This window comes from Gymnoscopelus braueri, assembly GCF_963280865.1.
Source record: "Gymnoscopelus braueri genome assembly, chromosome: 5".
NCBI classification, from domain to species: Eukaryota; Metazoa; Chordata; class Actinopteri; order Myctophiformes; family Myctophidae; genus Gymnoscopelus; species Gymnoscopelus braueri.
The window spans coordinates 56,233,237-56,252,899 of NC_137606.1; the positions used below are offsets into that span (position 1 = coordinate 56,233,237).

The 19,663-nt window shown below is 40.9% G+C and overlaps 2 protein-coding genes across 7 annotated transcripts in view; one reads left to right on the forward strand and one right to left on the reverse strand.

Annotated features, from left to right (window-relative positions):
- The window catches only part of fam168a (family with sequence similarity 168 member A), a 49,399-nt gene extending 34,546 nt beyond the window's left edge, over positions 1 to 14,853 (reverse strand). For 5 of the 6 annotated variants that reach the window (XM_080429595.1, XM_080429594.1, XM_080429593.1 and 2 more), the window contains exon 1: positions 14,713 to 14,822. The gene's annotated coding sequence lies outside the window, so the exon portion shown is untranslated. Of the gene's footprint in view, positions 1 to 14,712 lie in introns of all 6 variants that reach the window. The other variant, XM_080429596.1, reaches the window with a different exon arrangement.
- Positions 14,854 to 17,761: 2,908 nt separating this feature from the next.
- Positions 17,762 to 18,751, forward strand: LOC308086003 (manganese-dependent ADP-ribose/CDP-alcohol diphosphatase-like; the record flags this gene model as incomplete). The annotated part of the gene is made up of 1 exon (XM_080429320.1): positions 17,762 to 18,751. The coding sequence occupies one exon, from the start codon at positions 17,762 to 17,764 to the stop codon at positions 18,749 to 18,751; it is 990 nt and encodes a 329-aa protein (XP_080285446.1).
- Between the last annotated feature and the right edge of the window lie 912 nt (positions 18,752 to 19,663).

Sequence of the window (19,663 nt, forward strand, 5' to 3'; positions counted from 1 at the left end):
CAGTAAAATGCAGTGGCCCTCGCCACTACACAACTGCAACACAAATGGATATAACTTAAATGTAGTGACCACTGTCCTCTACAACACAGCTAAAGAAATATCCACACTTCACACAATTGCCAATATTACATGTGTACCTTGTGTACCTTAGTAATATATCTTCACACAATTGTCAATATTACACCTTAGTAATATATTTTCACTTAGTAATATTACACCTTAGTAATATATTTTCACTTATTAATATTACACCTTAGTAATATATTTTCACCATGTTTACCACGTGTGGACTAGCCCAGGGGATCTGCTAACTTATCACATCCAAACCACACACCGTACACCCCTGAGAATGATATCGGGGTTATACAAGATATATAGACTAAACATAGACAAAAGGATCTGCCCTGGAGGGTCCACCACGTGTCGACGTGCCCCAGAGGATAATTCACTAAATCCTCCGGATGGAGTTATCAGACTCTTGTCTTTTAACTACCGTGACTCTCTCTTCCACTCACACAAAACAAAAGCAAAGGCATAAAACAACATTAAAATAGGGAATACAGTGAGGAATTAAAAATCAACCAAAGAATCTGCTAAAAGCAAGAGTGAAGTAATAGGTCTTGAGCTGTGCTTTAAAGCTATCGACTTAGTAATATTACACCTTAGTAATATATTTTCACCATGTTTACCACGTGTGGACTAGCCCAGGGGATCTGCTAACTTATCACATCCAAACCACACACCGTACACCCCTGAGAATGATATCGGGGTTATACAAGATATATAGACTAAACATAGACAAAAGGATCTGCCCTGGAGGGTCCACCACGTGTCGACGTGCCCCAGAGGATAATTCACTAAATCCTCCGGATGGAGTTATCAGACTCTTGTCTTTTAACTACCGTGACTCTCTCTTCCACTCACACAAAACAAAAGCAAAGGCATAAAACAACATTAAAATAGGGAATACAGTGAGGAATTAAAAATCAACCAAAGAATCAGCTAAAAGCAAGAGTGAAGTAATAGGTCTTGAGCTGTGCTTTAAAGCTATCGACAGAGGCTGCCTGTCTTAAGTGTAATGGGAGTTTATTCCACACTGTCGGTCCGTAAAAGCAGAATGCTGCTTCACCGTATTTTTTATATGTCATTGTAGGCACCTCGAGCAGGTCAGCACTTGAAGACCTGAGGGCCCGGTTTGGAACATATCTCTCTAGGCAGTCGGAGAGGTAGGAAGGTGCCAGACCATTTAGAGCTTTATAAACTATTAAAAGAATTTTAAAATCAATCCTAAAAACAACCGGGAGCCAGTGTAGTGAAGCTAGAACTGGAGTGATATGTTCTCTCATCCTGGTTTTAGTTAAAATTCTGGCTGCCGCATTTTGAACAAGTTGTAATCTGTCAGTTGTTTTCTTTGGCAGGCCAGAGTAGAGTGCGTTGCAGTAATCAAGCCGAGAGAAAACAAAAGCGTGGATCAGCGTTTTTGCATCGTCTAACGACAGATAGTCTCTAATTCGTGCAATATTTCTAAGATGAAAGAAAGCAATCTTGGTGACATGATTAATGTGTGTATTGAAATTCAATTCAGAATCGATAATCACCCCCAGGTTCTTTACTGTGGTGTTACTTTCTACAGCCAGGTTACCAAGTCTACTTGTTATTGATTCTCTCTGCTCACTGGAGCCAATTATGAGAACTTCTGTTTTATCCTCATTTAGCTTAAGAAAGTTCTCACTCATCCAGCATTTTATACTGGACAGACAGGTCAACAATGGGTCTAGAGCGCAGGGGTCGTCTGGAGCTACTGAAAGATACAGCTGGGTATCATCAGCATAGAAATGGAAGTTCACTCCGTGATCGGCGATGAGTTCTCCCAGCGGTAGTATATACAGGGAGAACAAACCTGAAGCCAGATTGGAATTTGTTATGAACCTTATTGTTCTGTAGGAACACATCCAGTTGATGAAAGATAGTTTTTTCTAAGACCTTGCCCAAAAATGGCAGATTTGAGATTGGTCTATAATTACCCAGCACCAATGGATCAAGGTTGTGTTTCTTGAGTAGCGGCCTGACTACAGCCGTTTTCAGTGAGTCTGGAAAGACGCCTGAAAATAGAGAGCTGTTTACAATTCTTAGGATATCTCCAATAACACTGTCTAAAACCTCTTTGAGAAACGGGGTGGGTACTACATCCAGTGAGCAAGATGATGATGTCATCTGTGATATAGTTTTACGGAGTTCCTCTTCATTAATTGCGCAGAATGATATTAGGCTTCCTCTGGAGGGATCTACATTTTTGCACCATGCACCATTTGCCGCATTTGCAGTGCTAGCAGCAGCATTCATAATACCAGCTCGAATGCTAAAAATTTTGTTTTCAAAAAAGGATGCGAACTCATCGCACTTAGCTTTAGAAGCAGGGAGCGACTCCTTGTAAGCCTGGGGGGGGTTTAAGAGATGTTCAATGGTAGAGAATAAGACTCTGGCATTTTGCTTGTTGTCATTGATAATGCGTGAAAAATATGCCTGCCTTGCCAAGCGCAGTGCTTTGTTATAGGCCACTGTTGACTTCTTAAAGATCTCTAGGTGGACAGTGAGTTTGTTTTTTCTCCAAGTTCGCTCAGCTTTACGACATTCTTTCTTGAGTGAGCGCATGTGCGCGTCGATCCAGGGTGTTACTCTAGAGTTAAGTTTCTTTTTAGTTTTCATAGGAGCCACTATGTCGAGAGCTGACTCTAATTTGAGATTAAAATGTTGAACCATATCATTCACTGAGGGAGCATCAAGTAGGGGGGGCACCTGCACACACGCCAGATGACGAGGAAACTCGTTTGCTGCAGATGAGCTAAAAAAACGTTTTTTTATAGTATATTCTGTATTGTTTTTCCCTAGATCAGAGACAGTCATATTAAAACACAATAAATAGTGGTCTGTTAGTTCGGGCTTATCAATAATACTGTCAACAGTGATATTCAAACCTTTAGTGATCACCAAGTCCAGGGTATGGCCATGTTTATGTGTTGGCCCAACAACATGTTGAATAAAGTCAAAGTTGTGCAGTAACTGTAGGAAACCCATAGCCACAACATCCGAAACAATGTCAACATGTAGATTAGCATCTCCAGTAATCAGAGTTCTGTCATAATTAGTGGAACAGATAGATAAAAGTTCTGATATTTCTGTTAGAAATAAGGCTTTGCTGCACTTTGGAGGTCGATACATACTAATCATAAGCACAGAGGATTGACTCTCCAATATGGTGGCCTGGTATTCAAATGATTTAAAACTGCCGAGGTTTGGCAGAGGTTTGAATTTTAAAGTGTCAGAAAAGATATTCGCCAGACCACCTCCTCTTTTTCCCTCACGTCCTGAGTGAATGAAACTGTACTTTGGTGGGCATGCTGCAGCTAGGGGCACCGCTCCATCAGATCCAAGCCAAGTTTCTGTTAAAAAGATAATATCTAGTTTCTCTTTACAGATGATATCATTTACAGAGGAAGACTTGTCATTAAGTGACCTGATGTTAAATAGGGCCAGGTTTAGCTTCAGGCATTCAACTATCTGGCTGTTGCCTCTACAGGGAATGCGTGTTAAATTTGCTATATTTGCAGAGTGTTTAAAGTCACTCCTTGTCCCGGAGGCTCTATTTGATATAACAGTGGGAATATTGTAAACCTTGTTTTCAACAAGGCTAACTGAAATAGCCTTGGGCCCAGACATGATTTTGGCTATGCATAATGGACCCTGCCTATCTCAGCAGTCAAATGTATTCTCTAGACGTAGGGACAATTCGTAGGGACAATTCTTGCGCTGTTCTTCACGTTCTTCGTTCCTGATCTTGCGCCTCTGTATCGCTAGTGCCAACAGCGTCAACCGTCGAGGGGGGATGGTTGGGGGGCAGGGCACGGTTGATGGTTGTGGGGCCTGGCGTTTGATTTGGGGGGTGATTCTAGTCCCCTCTTTAATCAAGTCGTTCATGCTACTGGTGAACTCCAGAAGGGGTATTGGGGACAGGGAAAAAGATGATGATGAGGAGGAGGAAGGTGATAGAGTTGGTTGATCTTCCTCATCGAGAGTCCATCCCTCCCAGCGTGACCCTCTGCAGACCGTGGCTGCAGAGTCGACAATCTCCTCCAGGCTGTCATCAGAGTCGACAATCTCCTCCAGGCTGTCATCAGCTTTTGTTTTTGTTTCCGAGTTATCAGAGAGTTCATTTGTTATGGCTGTTCCACCATCCTTGGTAGGGGGGGGTGTGGCGCCCCCCTCCCCCTCAGCAGCGGTGGGGGATGGTGTGGTAGCGTCTACACAAAGCCATTCATGTTTTTCAGCAGCGGTAGCAGATAACAGAGCACTATCTGTTGTTATGGAATCTTGTGCTCTGGCCTTGGGAGAGCTTGGTGAAGACATAGGAACATTATAGAAAAGGTTAGACATGAACAATTTTGCTCCCAGCTTGTTCAATTTAAGCCCATCCGAGGAAAATAGGTGTCTTCTATCCCAAAAAAAATTGAAATTGTCAATAAAATGTACAGATTTGTTGGTGCACGTAGTTGAAAGCCATTTGCTCAGTGCAGACAGTCTACTGAAACGTTCATCGCCGCCTCTTGTAGGTGGTATTGGGCCGCTGATGCACACCTTCACATCAAGTGAGCTGATTTTGCTGAATAAGGCAGTGAAATTCCGTTTTAGGATTTCTGACTGTTTGTCCTCTGTATCACATGTGCCAACGTGCAAAATCAGGGTTTTCACCGTTGGGTGTTCAGCGACAAGATTCAGAATTCTGTCATTCATGTCAGAGACTTTGTCATTGGGGAAGACTGGAGGAGTCTCCGGTAGGTCCTTGTAGATCAGCTATTTTTGAATAGTTGAAGAATAAAATAAGAGTCAAAGCAGGTAAACAGATTTTTGTGCTATATAAAACACATTTTCCTGGGGACCCCCTGAAACCCCCTCGAGGACCCCTAGGGGTCCCCGCCTCCCCGGCCAAACTATCCAAACCACGGATACAGAGACGTCGTTTTCTGTGCTCTGTCCATCGTCACTTTACCCATACATGTTGAAAAGGGATTTTAACAGATTCAGATTAGACAAGTGGACTCAGATTGATCAAGTGTGAAGTTCTGCAAACCCCAACCCGAAGCTTTTATCAAAACTAATTATCTCGATCACATCTGGAACAAGGGCCCCACTTGAAAATCTCAAAAGCATTTCCCGGTCCACCCATCTGACCACTTAACCCATTAAGACCTGAGGCTTAAAAATGCTTTCTAAATCCTAACAGTTTTTTGGAGAAAAAAAAATGTTTCAAGATTTTTCTAAAATAGCAGATCTACAAGCTCATAGCACGGCACTCGGTGCCGCGCTATGAGCTTGTATATCTGCTATTTTTGAATAACCAAAGAAATCTGTGGAGAGATGGGTGGGCCATGTGCATTTTCATTTTTATGATGATCAACCAATCGATTGTGTTCCAGCTTGGACAAACGGAATTTATTTTACTTTAACCCATTAAGACCCCCAGAAAAGCAAAGATTTGAGTTACAAATGCGCTTAAAAATTATATATATATATATATATATTCAAGATTTGCACACATTTTTATGATTTTTCAAAAAAATAGCAGATCTACGAGTGTGTATATCTGCTATTTTTGAATAGCCAAAGAAATCTAAAATGACACAGATGCGTTCCCGATCTTAATAGGTTAAACTACAAGCAACGAAAACCCACTTTTTACAGTTTAAAGACTAAAACAACACAACATTTCTTTTACAAAATGTTTTGAAATATTAATGTTACATTATAATTGCAATCTTAGGTGTTTTGCCAATTACTTGGGGGGCCTATTTGCAACATCCTCAAGGCCCACAGAATCAAGACCTGGCCGGTTGAGTGTCTAAACGGAAGTACCAGAATTTGGCAGAAGTACCGCCCAAAGGAAATGACGTTGACGCCTTACAAATCGGTTTACATTCTCCGTGAATGAAACGAGTGTTGCGATTGGTCGAAAAATATTGTTTCCGGGGGGAAATACGTATGACGGAAGTCCTGCCCCTATAGACGAATCCACAGACGCGCTGCCTGTAGGCAGCCATAGGCTGCGTTGTCAACGCTCCGCACCACGACACCGCAGCAATGGCCGCCTTCAGGCAGCTACAGGCAAGCGCGTCTGTGGATTCGTCTATAGACACTCAATGCTTTAGGTCGTGACGAGGCTTTTCTCTTGGCAGAACGAGTGAGGCTGAGAACGAGGCTACAGAATCACTGATCTAAACTGAAAGGTAAATCCAAGGACAACTTGATGAAATCAAAAGGCCTCTTTTTTTCCCCTCCCATTCAAGTCTACCCTGCCTGCAGCAAGTGGCACTGTACTGCTCCTGGGCTATTTTAGATCTAGGGCACTGAGCTCCAATGCACTGAGGGACAGCATCTCACTTCTTCCCTGGCTATAAAGACATCTCTCCTGTCACACACCTTAGGGCTTCCACACACACTGGATTAACCCATTCAATCCGGGTACGGCATCAGTGTCCTTTTTAGATTTGAGCTAAAGCCAATATTTTATACTTTTGGCTGTTCAAAAAAGGAGCAGATCTACAAGCTCATAGCGCGGCACAGAGTGAGAAATCGAGAACATTTGTGCAAATCTTTGAATATATATATTTTAAAGCGAACATTTGTCAAATATTTCGTTCCAGGGACCCCCAGACGCAAAGATTTGAGTTACAAATGTTTGCTTTAAAAAAAAATATATATATATATATTCAAAGATTTGCACAAATTTACAGGATCTTTTAAAAATAGCAAGCTCGTGGCGCGGCCCTCTGTGCCGCGCTATGAGCTTGTAGATGTGCTATTTTTGAATAGCCAAAAGATTTCCCCGGTCTTAATGGGTTAAGTGACAGTATTGCACTGGCTGGAACTCAGCAGGTGGAAACCTTGCATGTCCTAAACCGTTTCTTTGCAGGAAATGGGGGGAAAAACAGAACAAGTGTTACAATGGATGCGATGCTGTTATTAGTCACAAGCTCTTGTTAATACTTTTCATTGGTTAAATATGTATAAAACAGACAGATTTGACCACTTTCACTTTCAGAAATTGGCAAAAATAGCTGATCTACTACAATGTGTCACGATGTAGCACGTTGTGAGCTCGTAGATCATCTATTTTCACTGCTTTTGTGCGGGACCCTTATATACTCTTGTTCATTTCCGGGAAAAAAATATGAATTATGGAGATACAATGTTTCTAACCGACGGCAACAAAATGTGTTCAGTGCTTCTTCACTTTGAAGATGTTGGTCACACACACAGTTCTACCACATTTATTATGTATTTACACAGTTGTATTACCAACTGCAAGCTGCACAGAAACTATGGGGGGAAACTATGCAAGTTGGAGGTTGGCCATGTTTCATGTAACTAATTGATAATCAAATTAATTGGCAACAAGGCAACTATTTTATAAAGACATAGTTGCTGCTGCTTTAATACAACACACACACACACACACACACACACACACACACACACACACACACACACACACACACACACACACACACACACACACACACACACACACACACACACACACACACACACACACACACACACACACACACACACACACACACACACATTATAGGAAATATCATAACTGAGCTTGTAGATCAGCTATTTCTGGTGAAGATATTTAGTGTAGAGTGAAAACAGGAGGGGGCCTAGTAAAGAGTCCGGTCAACTAGTAAGTATATGGTTTAAGTGGTTGATCACATGAAACCCCATACCTTAACTTAACCATCACCTGAACAGCATCATCTAATAGCACCACCATTTTTTAATTGCTACATATACGTGCCAGGATGGAATTTTACCCATTTATCAAAATAATGTGGATAATGTTCTGCCCTAAATTAATGCTGGCCTTAATAAATGCTGTGCTTCTTAGTTTTTTTTGTTGGTTGATGGCTTCTCTGTTGCTGGTCGCTTTGGCATTTTCCTTCTCCATCCTGTGATTACAGGCATGTGCACACTGGTACAGTTGCAATACACTCACTCACACACACACACCTTAATATGACAAAACAGGATTGCTGCTAAGGAGTGAGATGGATGGCTCTTATATATTAAAATATTTCTTACATATCCGTCAAATCTCCAAATTCTGCACAATTCCATGTCAGTAGGCTATATGAAATCAGTTTTTCTGTCCTCGTTCTGTGATTCCATCCATGTTCTCCACCTTGCATAAATCATAGAGCATGTGCTTAAATTAACCTTATCATACCAATTACATACTCTATCAGTGGTGGTGGTGGTCAATGTTTACATGCACATAGTGAGAATACTGACTCAGATCCCTGTTACGGCCTTATTTGGGATTTGCTAATTAATACACACCTTTAATAGCCTGCTTTAATTTGCCCGTGAATAAATGCTGTTAGTTGGCATTGAGCACATGTAATAGCTTGTAGGAATTCTTATTTGTCTCCAAGTTTATTAATGGGTTTCTCTGGACAACAGTGATTACAACATATACATTTGCATTCAAGATGGCTAATGCTAACGAGTTCAAATGTGACTCAATGAAGTGCAGGATGGGACTACTACTGGTAAAATCCACCTTGGCTTACACCTTGTTAAGTATTACAACAAAGGGGTTCCAGTTCCACCCACCTCCCTATTGACAACATTGCATGTTCTGTGTAGCTGGGGGCTTTGATTGTTTCACAGACACAGAGGACAGATGCTGCATTTGTGATCAAATCTTGATTCTGCAATTCAGACATTCTATACACATCACGCAAAAACATCATTGTGTTGCTTAATGAGTGGATTTATAATATACCATAAGGGCTGGAAGCAGTTAGTGGTTTACTAATATAAACCCTATATACTTTGCTGAAAATAGCCGATCTACAACATCAATGTTTGTTTATTTTGTTCACCAATGTTCACCTATTATGACATAACCAGAATAGGGATTCCATTATTCCTCATCCTCTTGTTATGTAGGCAAATATCTTTTTGGTGAAATTATTCAAAGTTGTTTGTGGGCACTTTTTTAATGAAACAGGTAAATCAGAACTTGCCTTCTTGAACATTACTTTCGGCAAAAATTGGTATGGAGACGACTCAGACGAGAGCCACTAGGCATTATGGTATTATAACTAAAGTAAACGCACCAAATGCCTTATTATGTTAATTTTAGGCCTGGGCAATATATCAATATTATATTGATTGTGAAATGAGACTAGATATTATATGGGATTTTGGATTGTGATATGATGTAAGTGTTGTCTTTTCCTGGTTTTGAAGGCTGAATTAGGCTACAGTAAAAGTTATGGAATATTCTGAACTTACATGACTTTTCTAGGTGCTCTTTTTACCCACCTTAAGGGGGGCGCATGCTACCATTTTCAGTGGTCACCTTATCACCGCGGTGGTGATAGAGAGAGCTCTCTCTATCATAGAGAGCGCTCTCTCTATCACCTAAAAGGTGATAGGGTGACCACCTCATTTGGTAGCATGCGTGGGCCTTTAGTGTGTCACTGTGTAAGTATTTTGTGAAAGCACCAATAGTCATTCACATAATATCGTCACAATATTGATAGAGATATTTGGTTAAAAATATAGATATTTGGTTAAAAATATAGATTTTTGATTTTGAACTTATTGTCCTTCACTCCATCTACACTTTGACTGCTAAACTGATTATGTAACAACTAGGCAACCATAATCATACTGGGACGCTGTGTTTTTACATGCATCGGAACATAAACACAATAGCTGAGAATGCCAAACATTACTGCACTTTAAACTACATATTCAAGTATGCACCACAGGGTTAATTTGGGTTTTCATTCCAATCCAACATTCATATCTTTAGTGTAATCTTTTGACTAATTAGTAACACTAATAGCTAAACTAATTAGTAAAATCACATATTGGGTTGTAATGAAAACCTAAAAACATACGGACAGCTGGCACCTCAATGAATAGTGAATAGTATACCCCACTGCTATGCGTAGTATTATGCAAAATACTACACATCACTACAACACAAATTAACACTACTACACAAATTAACTACAGTATGTCCACCTTACATCAAAATGTCCATATAATGAATGCAATTACAGCCAGCAATGACACCTAATATATGTGACTGACAGACAGTTGAAGGTTTTAGGAGGACCTGACCTCACACCATTCATCCTGGTTATCTATTGCCTGTTACATCTCTCACGTGCCACTGTCGGCATGCACACACATACATGAAAAGGGTACACACACACACACACACACACACAACGATGGGTGCTGAGTCTGACAACAATCAGTAACCTGTTCAGTTAGGATTTACAAGGTCTGCTTTCTGACAGCATATTGATGACTCATCCCCAGCTCAACCCCTCTGATGCAGAGATATTTCACAGTAATCGTACTTACAACTGCAGATAACAACAACTACTGGTAAATTGCTCACCAACACAACTCTCCCTGCTTTGGGTGGGAGTGCCAGTAGCGAAAGCAAATAAATACACAACAAAGAGACAGGTAAATACATGATATGATAATAATCACCTATTCCAGTGCTGAAATTGATCATCTAAACCGAATGCCAAATCCTTTGTTTGACACCCTTACCTGTCCCAAATGAACAAACACAATGTCAACATCTGCTCTTGTCAGTGGGAAGGGGCTTTGCCTGCATTTGACTGACTGACTGAATATGATACGTGCCAAGATGGCCAAACGACATCACATCTGGAAATCATCTTAGGAGCACTTGGTTCATTGATCTGTGATGAGCAACTCATTAACTGGTCCAAAACCACAAGGGAATGAAGTGCTGGAAAGACATGCAGCATCTGTAGCAGAACTGCTGGGTCTGGAACATGAAGTGACTCCAGCCTTTCTCTGGTCTGACAGTTTTATGGCTGCCATTGTCCAGCCCACCATTCAACAACATAGACTGCACGCAATGCAACCCACACCAATGCACACTGGGGCTTCTGTGGAAGCATTAACTGTAGCCCGGGGCTTTAAAATATCACACTAGATTTGATTTGGCAGACATTTCAATGTGAAATCTAATATTTTTTTATTCTAAGTAATTCTTTGTAGTTCTGTAACCGGTGCTAAAGCAGAATATTATGAAATGCTCGTACCCTCAGCAGCTATACTAAAACAGCCTTAGAGTGTGCCTTTTACTAACTGGATTTCCAACTACGCCATGTATTATTCACCCAAACCACATCTTTTGGCATAATAAATAAATATATGGGTTCCATTAAAATATGTTCTACCTATTGGCAATTGAGAGCAAGAAGATCTGTTGGCTATTGACTGAGACCTCACTACATAGCATTCTTTCCACTTGTCTAGATGACTCATGTCTGAGAAACATTCCTCAACACAATTGTGATTAAATGTGATTCCTATTGCTGGTAATATGTGCTACCATACAGGGATCCACTAGTACACTGGTTCTCAAAAGTGGGGTCCGGGGACTCCCAGGCGGGGTCATTGAGGAGCTTCCAGGGGGTCCCGAGCAGAATGAGGAAGTCACTTAGAGCAATCTACAAGGTTAGAATGTGGCACCAACGGGCAATGATTTGTGAGCAGGTAGATAGAGAAATAGAGAGAATATTTATCTGGAACGCATATGTGTCACTTTAGATGTCTTTGGCTATTCAAAAATAGCAGATATACAAGCTCATAGCGCGGCACCGAGTGCCGCGCTACGAGCTTGTAGATCTGCTATTTTTGAAAAATCTTGAAAAAAAAAGTTTTAGATTTTTTTTCAAAAAACTGTTAGGATTTACATTTTTTTTAAGAATCGCCTCAGGTCTTAAAGGGTTATGGGAGTCCCTGCCGGGCACAAGATCTTTTCAGATGGGGGTCTGCGACTCTGCGTCTGCGGCCAAATACAATACAATTTGGTGGTCCTTGACATGGAGATGCCACAGTGAGCCTATATTTACCCGGTATATATAAGCCTATTATAATTCTAAATGGGTTGGGGGGGGGGGGGGGACGTCCAACTGCACGTCCATCAGACTGGCATTCATTCACATTCCAGAGATAAGGAGCAGCCCAACAGTACAGCCATGGTTTAGGTCTGGGTTTGGGTGGGACAGAAACGGTCCCACATTGAAACACAAGCTCCTATCCGACACCATTTTGAAAAAGCCCACTGATATGTAGATAACAACTGAGCTGTGCTGCTGCTGAGAGGCAGGTCCATGCCACCACACACACACACACACACACACACACACACACACACACACACACACACTGTGTTTCTGCTGCAACATGAACGTTACATGACCGTTCCGAAGCAAAAAACACATTCATATCCAGATCCAGATCATTACAAAGCATTTCCTCGTTCGATCCTTTTAGACACACAAGTGTCGCTCAATAAAAAAAAGGCATATTTTCAACATGTGAATAAAACAATAAGCCTGTCGGCACTTATTGTCCCGTAGTTGAAAACACGTCATGTCGTCGAGCTAAACGGCTTCGTGCGACTGAGTGTAAATATGATCAATTAAAGCACTTAAAGCCCAATTATCCTTCATCGTAGCCTACGTCAAATAAGAGAAAAATCCGATCTACAAGCCCACAAACATGTCAAATAACGTGCTACGGTGCGGCGGAAGATCGGGCTCGCTTTGTCAGATCGGCTATAACTATAATCTCCGCCGAACCGTCTGTGCCAAATAAAACGGTTGCCTCTTTTCGCCCGAATGTTTACCCACTTTCGCCGAATGTTCGCCTATTATGATGACAACGTGCCCCTGCTGCCAGGGTTCATGTGGTTAATAATAAGACAGTGGGTGTTAGATAGCATTTAGCTTTGTTCGCTAACCCGCTGTAGCGAGTGCCAAAACGCTCGCCCCGAAACACAGTCGCCCCCCCGGGTCTAATCCGCCTGGTATTCCTAAACGTGACCTCAGTAAACTATGCCTGAATCTAACCTTATTCCTAAATGTAACCTCAGTAAAACTATGCCTAAACTCATTACATTATGAAACATACATAAACCACTTTAGCCCTGTTTTATACCTAGGCTATTTGAAAATAGCCGATCTACAAGCTCACAACGCGTCGCATCGTGACGCGTTGTGAGCTTGTAGATCTGCTATTTTCAAATATTTTGTACTTTTACTTTTGGTACTTTAAGTACATGTTGATGCCAATACTTTTGTACTTTTACTCAAGTCAATTTTTAATTCTGGACTTTTACTTGTAACGGAGTATTTTTATATTGCAGTATTGGTACTTTTACTTAAGTAAAGAATTTGAGTACTTTTTACACCACTGAACCTCAGTAAAACTATGCCTAAACCCAACCTTATTCCTAAACGTAACCTCTGTAAAAACTATGCCTAAACCTAAACTTATTCCCAGTGTTGGAAAAAGTACTCAAATTCTTTACTTAAGTAAAAGTACCAATACTGCAATATAAAAATACTCTGTTACAAGTAAAAGTCCAGAATTAAAATTTTACTTGAGTAAAAGTACAAAAGTATTGGCATCAAAATGTACTTAAAGTACCAAAAGTAAAAGTACTAAATATTTGAAAATAGCAGATCTACAAGCTCGTTGTGAGCTTGAAGATCGTCTATTTTCAAATAGCCTATGTATAAAACAGGGCTAAAGTGGTAAATGTATTTTTCATAATATCATAATTTATATCTGAAAAGTAACTAAAGTTCTCAAATAATTGTAGTGGAGTAAAAGTACAATATTTGCCTCTGAGATGTAGTGGAGTAGAAGTAAAAGTATTGGAAATTAGAAGTACAAATACCTCCAAATTGTACTTAAGTACAGTACTTAAGTAAATGTACTTAATTACTTTCCACCACTGCTTATTCCTAAACTTAACCTCTGTAAAAACTATGTCTAACCCTAAACTTAGTCCTAACCTTATCCTGGGTAAAACAAATACAAGAATGCAAGCGCCGCTAGAAGGTAATTGTAAAATAGGGGCAAGAGTGTTTTGGGGCGAGAGTTCCGGTTACCGCTATAGCGTCTCTGCATCACTCTCTCTCTCTTTCTCTCTGTGTGTGTATGTGTGTGTGTGTGTGTGTGTGTGTGTGTGTGTGTGTGTGTGTGTGTGTGTGTGTGTGTGTGTGTGTGTGTGTGTGTGTGTGTGTGTGTGTGTGTGTGTGTGTCTGCTCTGCTGCACGCGCTGCTACAGTCAGCCCAGACAGCTAACCGTTCATTACTGAAGCTAACCCGAGATTAGCTTAGCTTCAGCTTTAGCAACAAATCCTGCCAGCCGGCTCTGTCAGTGAAGGAAACGACCGGAACTTCTTTGACAAGCTGGTCAACCATAACGACTAAAGTGGGCAATGTGACAGTTATGATGACGAGCAACAATAAGCACCGGTTAAATAATAATGTACTATGTGCGCTGCTAGGATAGGCTAAGCTACCAAGCTAACCGCTGTTAGCTAGCTACCGAACGGAGGACAATTGAAGGGATACAGATAGAGGGGACACACACACACACACACACACACACACACACACACACACACACACACACACACACACACACACACACACACACACACACACACACACACACACACACACACACACACACACACACACACACACACTCAAAACGACCACCACCGAGTATCAAACTCATTCCTTTACATCGCTGACATCCCGTACAGGACTTACCGTACGAAGAGATTCCTTTGTGTTATTCTCGGTGTGTCTCTTGTCTTGTTTGTTAAAAGGTCTCGTTAGTGGTGTCTTTTCTGTTCTCTCTCTCTCTCTCTCTCTGCCTCCTCGCTACGTTGCAGATCTGATCTGATGATGATGGGGAGAGAGCAGCGTTCCAGGGGCAAAGCTGTGGCTGTGCTGCGACGCTGCTAGGAAGGAACACGCAGCAGAGACTACACACACACACACACACACACACACACTAGAACAGCCACGGTGTGGGGGATGGGGATGCATGGTGGTCGGGGAGGCAGTGATGGATGCAGAGAGATGATGCTAGGGACCAGTGGTGGAAAAAGTACTCAAATTCTTTACTTAAGTAAAAGTACCAATACTGCAATATAGAAATACTCTGTTACAAGTAAAAGTCCAGAATAAAAAAATTACTTGAGTAAAAGTACAAAAGTATTGGCATCAAAATGTACTTAAAGTACCAAAAGTAAAAGTACTAAATATTTGAAAATAGCAGATCTACAAGCTCACAGCGACGCGTTGTGAGCCTGTAGATCGGCTATTTTCAAATAGCCTACAGTAGGTATAAAATAGGTTTAAAGTGGTTAATGTATGTTTCATTATATGATAATTTATATCTGAAAAGTAACTAGTAACTAAAGTTTTCCAGTAAATGTAGTGGAGTAAAAGTACAATATTTGCCTCTGAGATGTAGTGGAGTAGTAAAAGTATTGGAAATACTCAAGTAAAGTACAAATACCTCAAAATTGTACTCAAGTACAGTACTTAAGTAAATGTACTTAGTTACTTTCCACCACTGCTAGGGACCAGTGGTGGAAGAACTTCGAAGAAGTGCTCACATTTTGTACTTTTAAGGAAAAAGTATCAATGCCACAATGTAGAAATACTTTGTTCGCAATAAAGATATACTGAAGTACTGAGAGTAAAAGTACTCATTATGCAGAATGTCCCATTTCACATGTTATCAAATGTCTAAAATGTATAAAAAATCCTTTGTAAATAGCAGATGTACAAGCTCACAATGCCTCGCGTCGCGAAGCATTGTGAGCTTGTAGATCGGCTATTTTCTAATAGCCAAAGTTTAAATAGGGCTGAAGTGGTTAATGTATGTTTTGTAATAATAATCCAAATCTACAAAGTAACTAACTAAAGTTTTCTTATAATTGTAGCGGAGTAAAAAGTACAATATTTGACTCTTTCTTTATGGATCCCCATTACTGCACTTCCATAATAAGCATGGCTATAGTCTTCCTGGGGTCCATGACACAGACAATATAATAATAATCACACACAACAGACACAAATAGTTCCCACATTTAAGAATCAGGTACATTACCGTAGGAAAATAAACAATATGACACTCTGCATAAGTTAACACATTTACAATTCCATAAGTATAAGGGAAAAAAATGTATTTCACCCTAGCGTGACTGTCCCAAACTTGTATTTTGTTCATTGTCTTCAAAATGTGTTATTACTCATTATTAGTATTATTATTAGTAGTAGTAGTAGTAGTACTAGTAGTAGTAGTAATATTATTATTGTTGATGTTATTGATTATTATTATTATTATTATTAGTGGTGGTGGTGGTGGTAGTAGTTAACCTGACGCTGCCAGATCCAAGAAGCTTACTTCACACATTTGTTTCACAGCTTAGGAACCTGGTTACTCAATACCGCCCCCATCTGGCAGAGTCAGGTTAGGTAGTAGTAGATTCTAATGCATAATTAATGCCAATAACATGCCCAATGGTTACACTGCAAATATCGTCTATAAGTTGTATGACTCGTTATTTCTAATGTATTCAAATATGCAAATTATCAAATAAATAATTATGCATGATACAAAAATGTAGCAAGCAGAAATGGATTCTACTTACAAAATTACCTCAAGATCATCAGAGAAACTTTTGGAAGTGGCAATTATGTTTTGCCCTGTCTACTAAGGCAGCGAGTGGTTCTAAAAGTGGGGTCTGGGGACCACCAGGGGTCCTTGAGGGTGTACTGTATAATAAAGACTATTCAGAATCAGATCATAGGTTTCTCTCTCTCTGATGGTTGTAGAATTCTGCATTAAATCTAACCTAGCAACAAAACATCTTCTCTTATGGGGGTCCCTGGCACAAAACCTTTTCAAGATTTTCTTATACATTACATCTTAGGTCTGCAGCCCTATATGTATCAATTTGGGGGTCCTTGTTTGAGAACCACTGCTCTAAAAGCCCCACTCCTAGTCCTTACCACACCAAATTGGTTTGGCCAACATTGACAAGACTTGTCGTCTTGTATTAGAGCCCAACTGTTGCCCGATGTTTGGGTCAGATGCTAATTCCGATGCGGATTGAAAAAAACGTAGATTTGATTACATTTCTATTTGAGAACATTGAACTTAAAAGAAAACAAATATATTAATAGCTTTTTGATAGATAGAAAATTGTGTGGATGTTAGGATCCACATGGGAACGACATGGCTCCAATGTGGATCTTGGACCATGTGATCAGCCTGTGACATCAGTCATCTATGACATAATAATATCTATGACGTATGACTCCAAATTTGATCAGATCCCCATTTCCTGCAATATAAAATTAAATTCAAATATAAAATAAATAAATACAACATATTGTGAACAAAGTCATTAAACTCAATTTTACTCATTGAAAACACATTTCCCTGCTTCTGATGAATGCTATTGTCCTAATGGGGAGACCTTCATTATTTTCATTATCTATTTCATGCACAGACTTCATGGATTTTATGCATGGACTTACATGACTCCTTGGTGCAATATTACATTACAGAAACTATTTACATAATGTAACAATAACTAATCGAAAAATGAAGGTCTCCTTCTCATCATTCATTAGAAGGATAATACCAGTCACCAGAAGCAGTAGGTATAAAGTAACCTCAGGTCATTATAGTCATTATGTAATGACCTCATCATGCAATTACATCACAAGATTGTTTTATATACGGCTGTCCCATAACATAATGTCCTAGGACATTGAAAACCTATTTAGAACAGGAATGGATGACAGTTACTCTCAGACACCACTGTTTACATTTGGAGTTATATCAGACATTCAGTACGCTGACATAGATGACGGGTGCGTCCACTCAAAACAGCGATACTACAGAAACAGCTTACAGCTCCTACGAAATGCGTTGGAAACGTGGTCCATGTCAGCTGTCAAACCGAAATTCATCCTTCAGCTCGGAGATATAATCGACGGTGTCAACAAGAAAAATGAGACATCAGAACAAGCCCTGGACACACTGATGAGCGAACTCACCTCCAGTCCTGTTGAAGTTCACCATGTGTGGGGAAACCACGACTTCTATAATTTCAGCAGGACCACATTGTTCAGCTCAAAGCTCAACAGCTCAACCCACTGTAACGAGGCCAACGGTCCCCAAACTGATGATATCTACGCCTACCACTTCAGCCCCGTACCCAAGTTCCGGTTTGTTGTGCTTGACCCCTATGATGTGAGCGTCATTGGGAGAGAGGAGACAAGTGTACAATACAGTGATGCGCTGACACTTTTAAAGCTACACAATGACAACGAGGACCTTAACCTTCCTCCAGAAACTGGAGGTCTGAAGAGAAGGTTTGTGAGGTTCAACGGAGGGTTCAGTAAAGAGCAACTGGATTGGCTGAACAGTGTTCTAACCTTGGCTGATGAGAGAAGTGAAAGGGTTACCGTTGTCAGTCATCTCCCTGTACACCCCAGCTCCACTCAGCCACTCTCTCTAGCCTGGAACTATGATGAGCTGCTGACCATTCTACACTCCCATGTCAGCGTGGTCTGTTACATGTGTGGACACGATCACGGCGGCGGACACCACAAGGACAAAGATTCAGGAGTGCACTACCTCATTGTAGAAGGGGTGGTCGAGACTCCCCCCGGCAGCGATGCTTTTGGCACAGTCTCTGTTTATGACGACAGAATGGTTCTGAAAGGGAAGGGAAGAATCGCTGATAGAGAGATGCTGTTTCCTGTGATGCCAAAGTAAATGGTACATGTCTTTAGTCTTTATAAAAAGCACTTAACAACGTGCATTACAATCAACCATTCACACACTGCGTGGTTTCCTCACAGAAAGTGACAAGTATGCTGATGTTCTCTGGCTTACACAAATTCCAACAAAATTCCAACAAGGGACTTCCAGTGGTGTCAAACATACAAGTGTATTGTCTTCCTTTGTGGCAGCATGCACAGGAGAGTTGGCACTGCAGTGTTTGCACGATTAGCCGCTGACGGAGGGACGGGAGGACAGGAAAGGCACACAAATATATACATGAATATGAACGCTGTTCTATACTGCTTAGCCTCTCTGATTTCAGTCGGGCAAGGTATGGACAGTTAATGTTCTCATTGGAGTAGATGATAACTATATCTAGTGCAGTACCATTAACATAATACTGGGAGGCCAGACTATGACATCAGTAAGACAACGTCGTAGTGTGACATCACGGATCTCCATATATGGGTATAAAGGGACACAGATAGACACGGTGGACTGTTGGACGACCGCTGACCCAACCAACCTCCCACTGGACACTGCACTGCGCAGTCCCAGGGTCGTCGGCAAGTTTGAAATCGATGGGACGGACGGTTCATTGAATATGCAAGGGACACACGAGCGTCTATAGATAACATCTGTCATCTATCATATCCATATTTGGGCATGTTTTCAGCCGGATCCATCCATTCACTTCCGTTAGGAGCACCTGGCACTTCAGTCTATTTGCTCAAGGAGCACCTTAGCTGGGGTGACCTTGATTCTACAGAGCTAACTTTCAAACTACAATGACAGGCCAACGTCTGTTAGTCTTGGCCAGCACATGAATGGCAACTATATAAGTTGTTATTCATTATTAATAGTGCCATTGTCTGGGAAACAGCATTCATTGTGTTGCGGAGA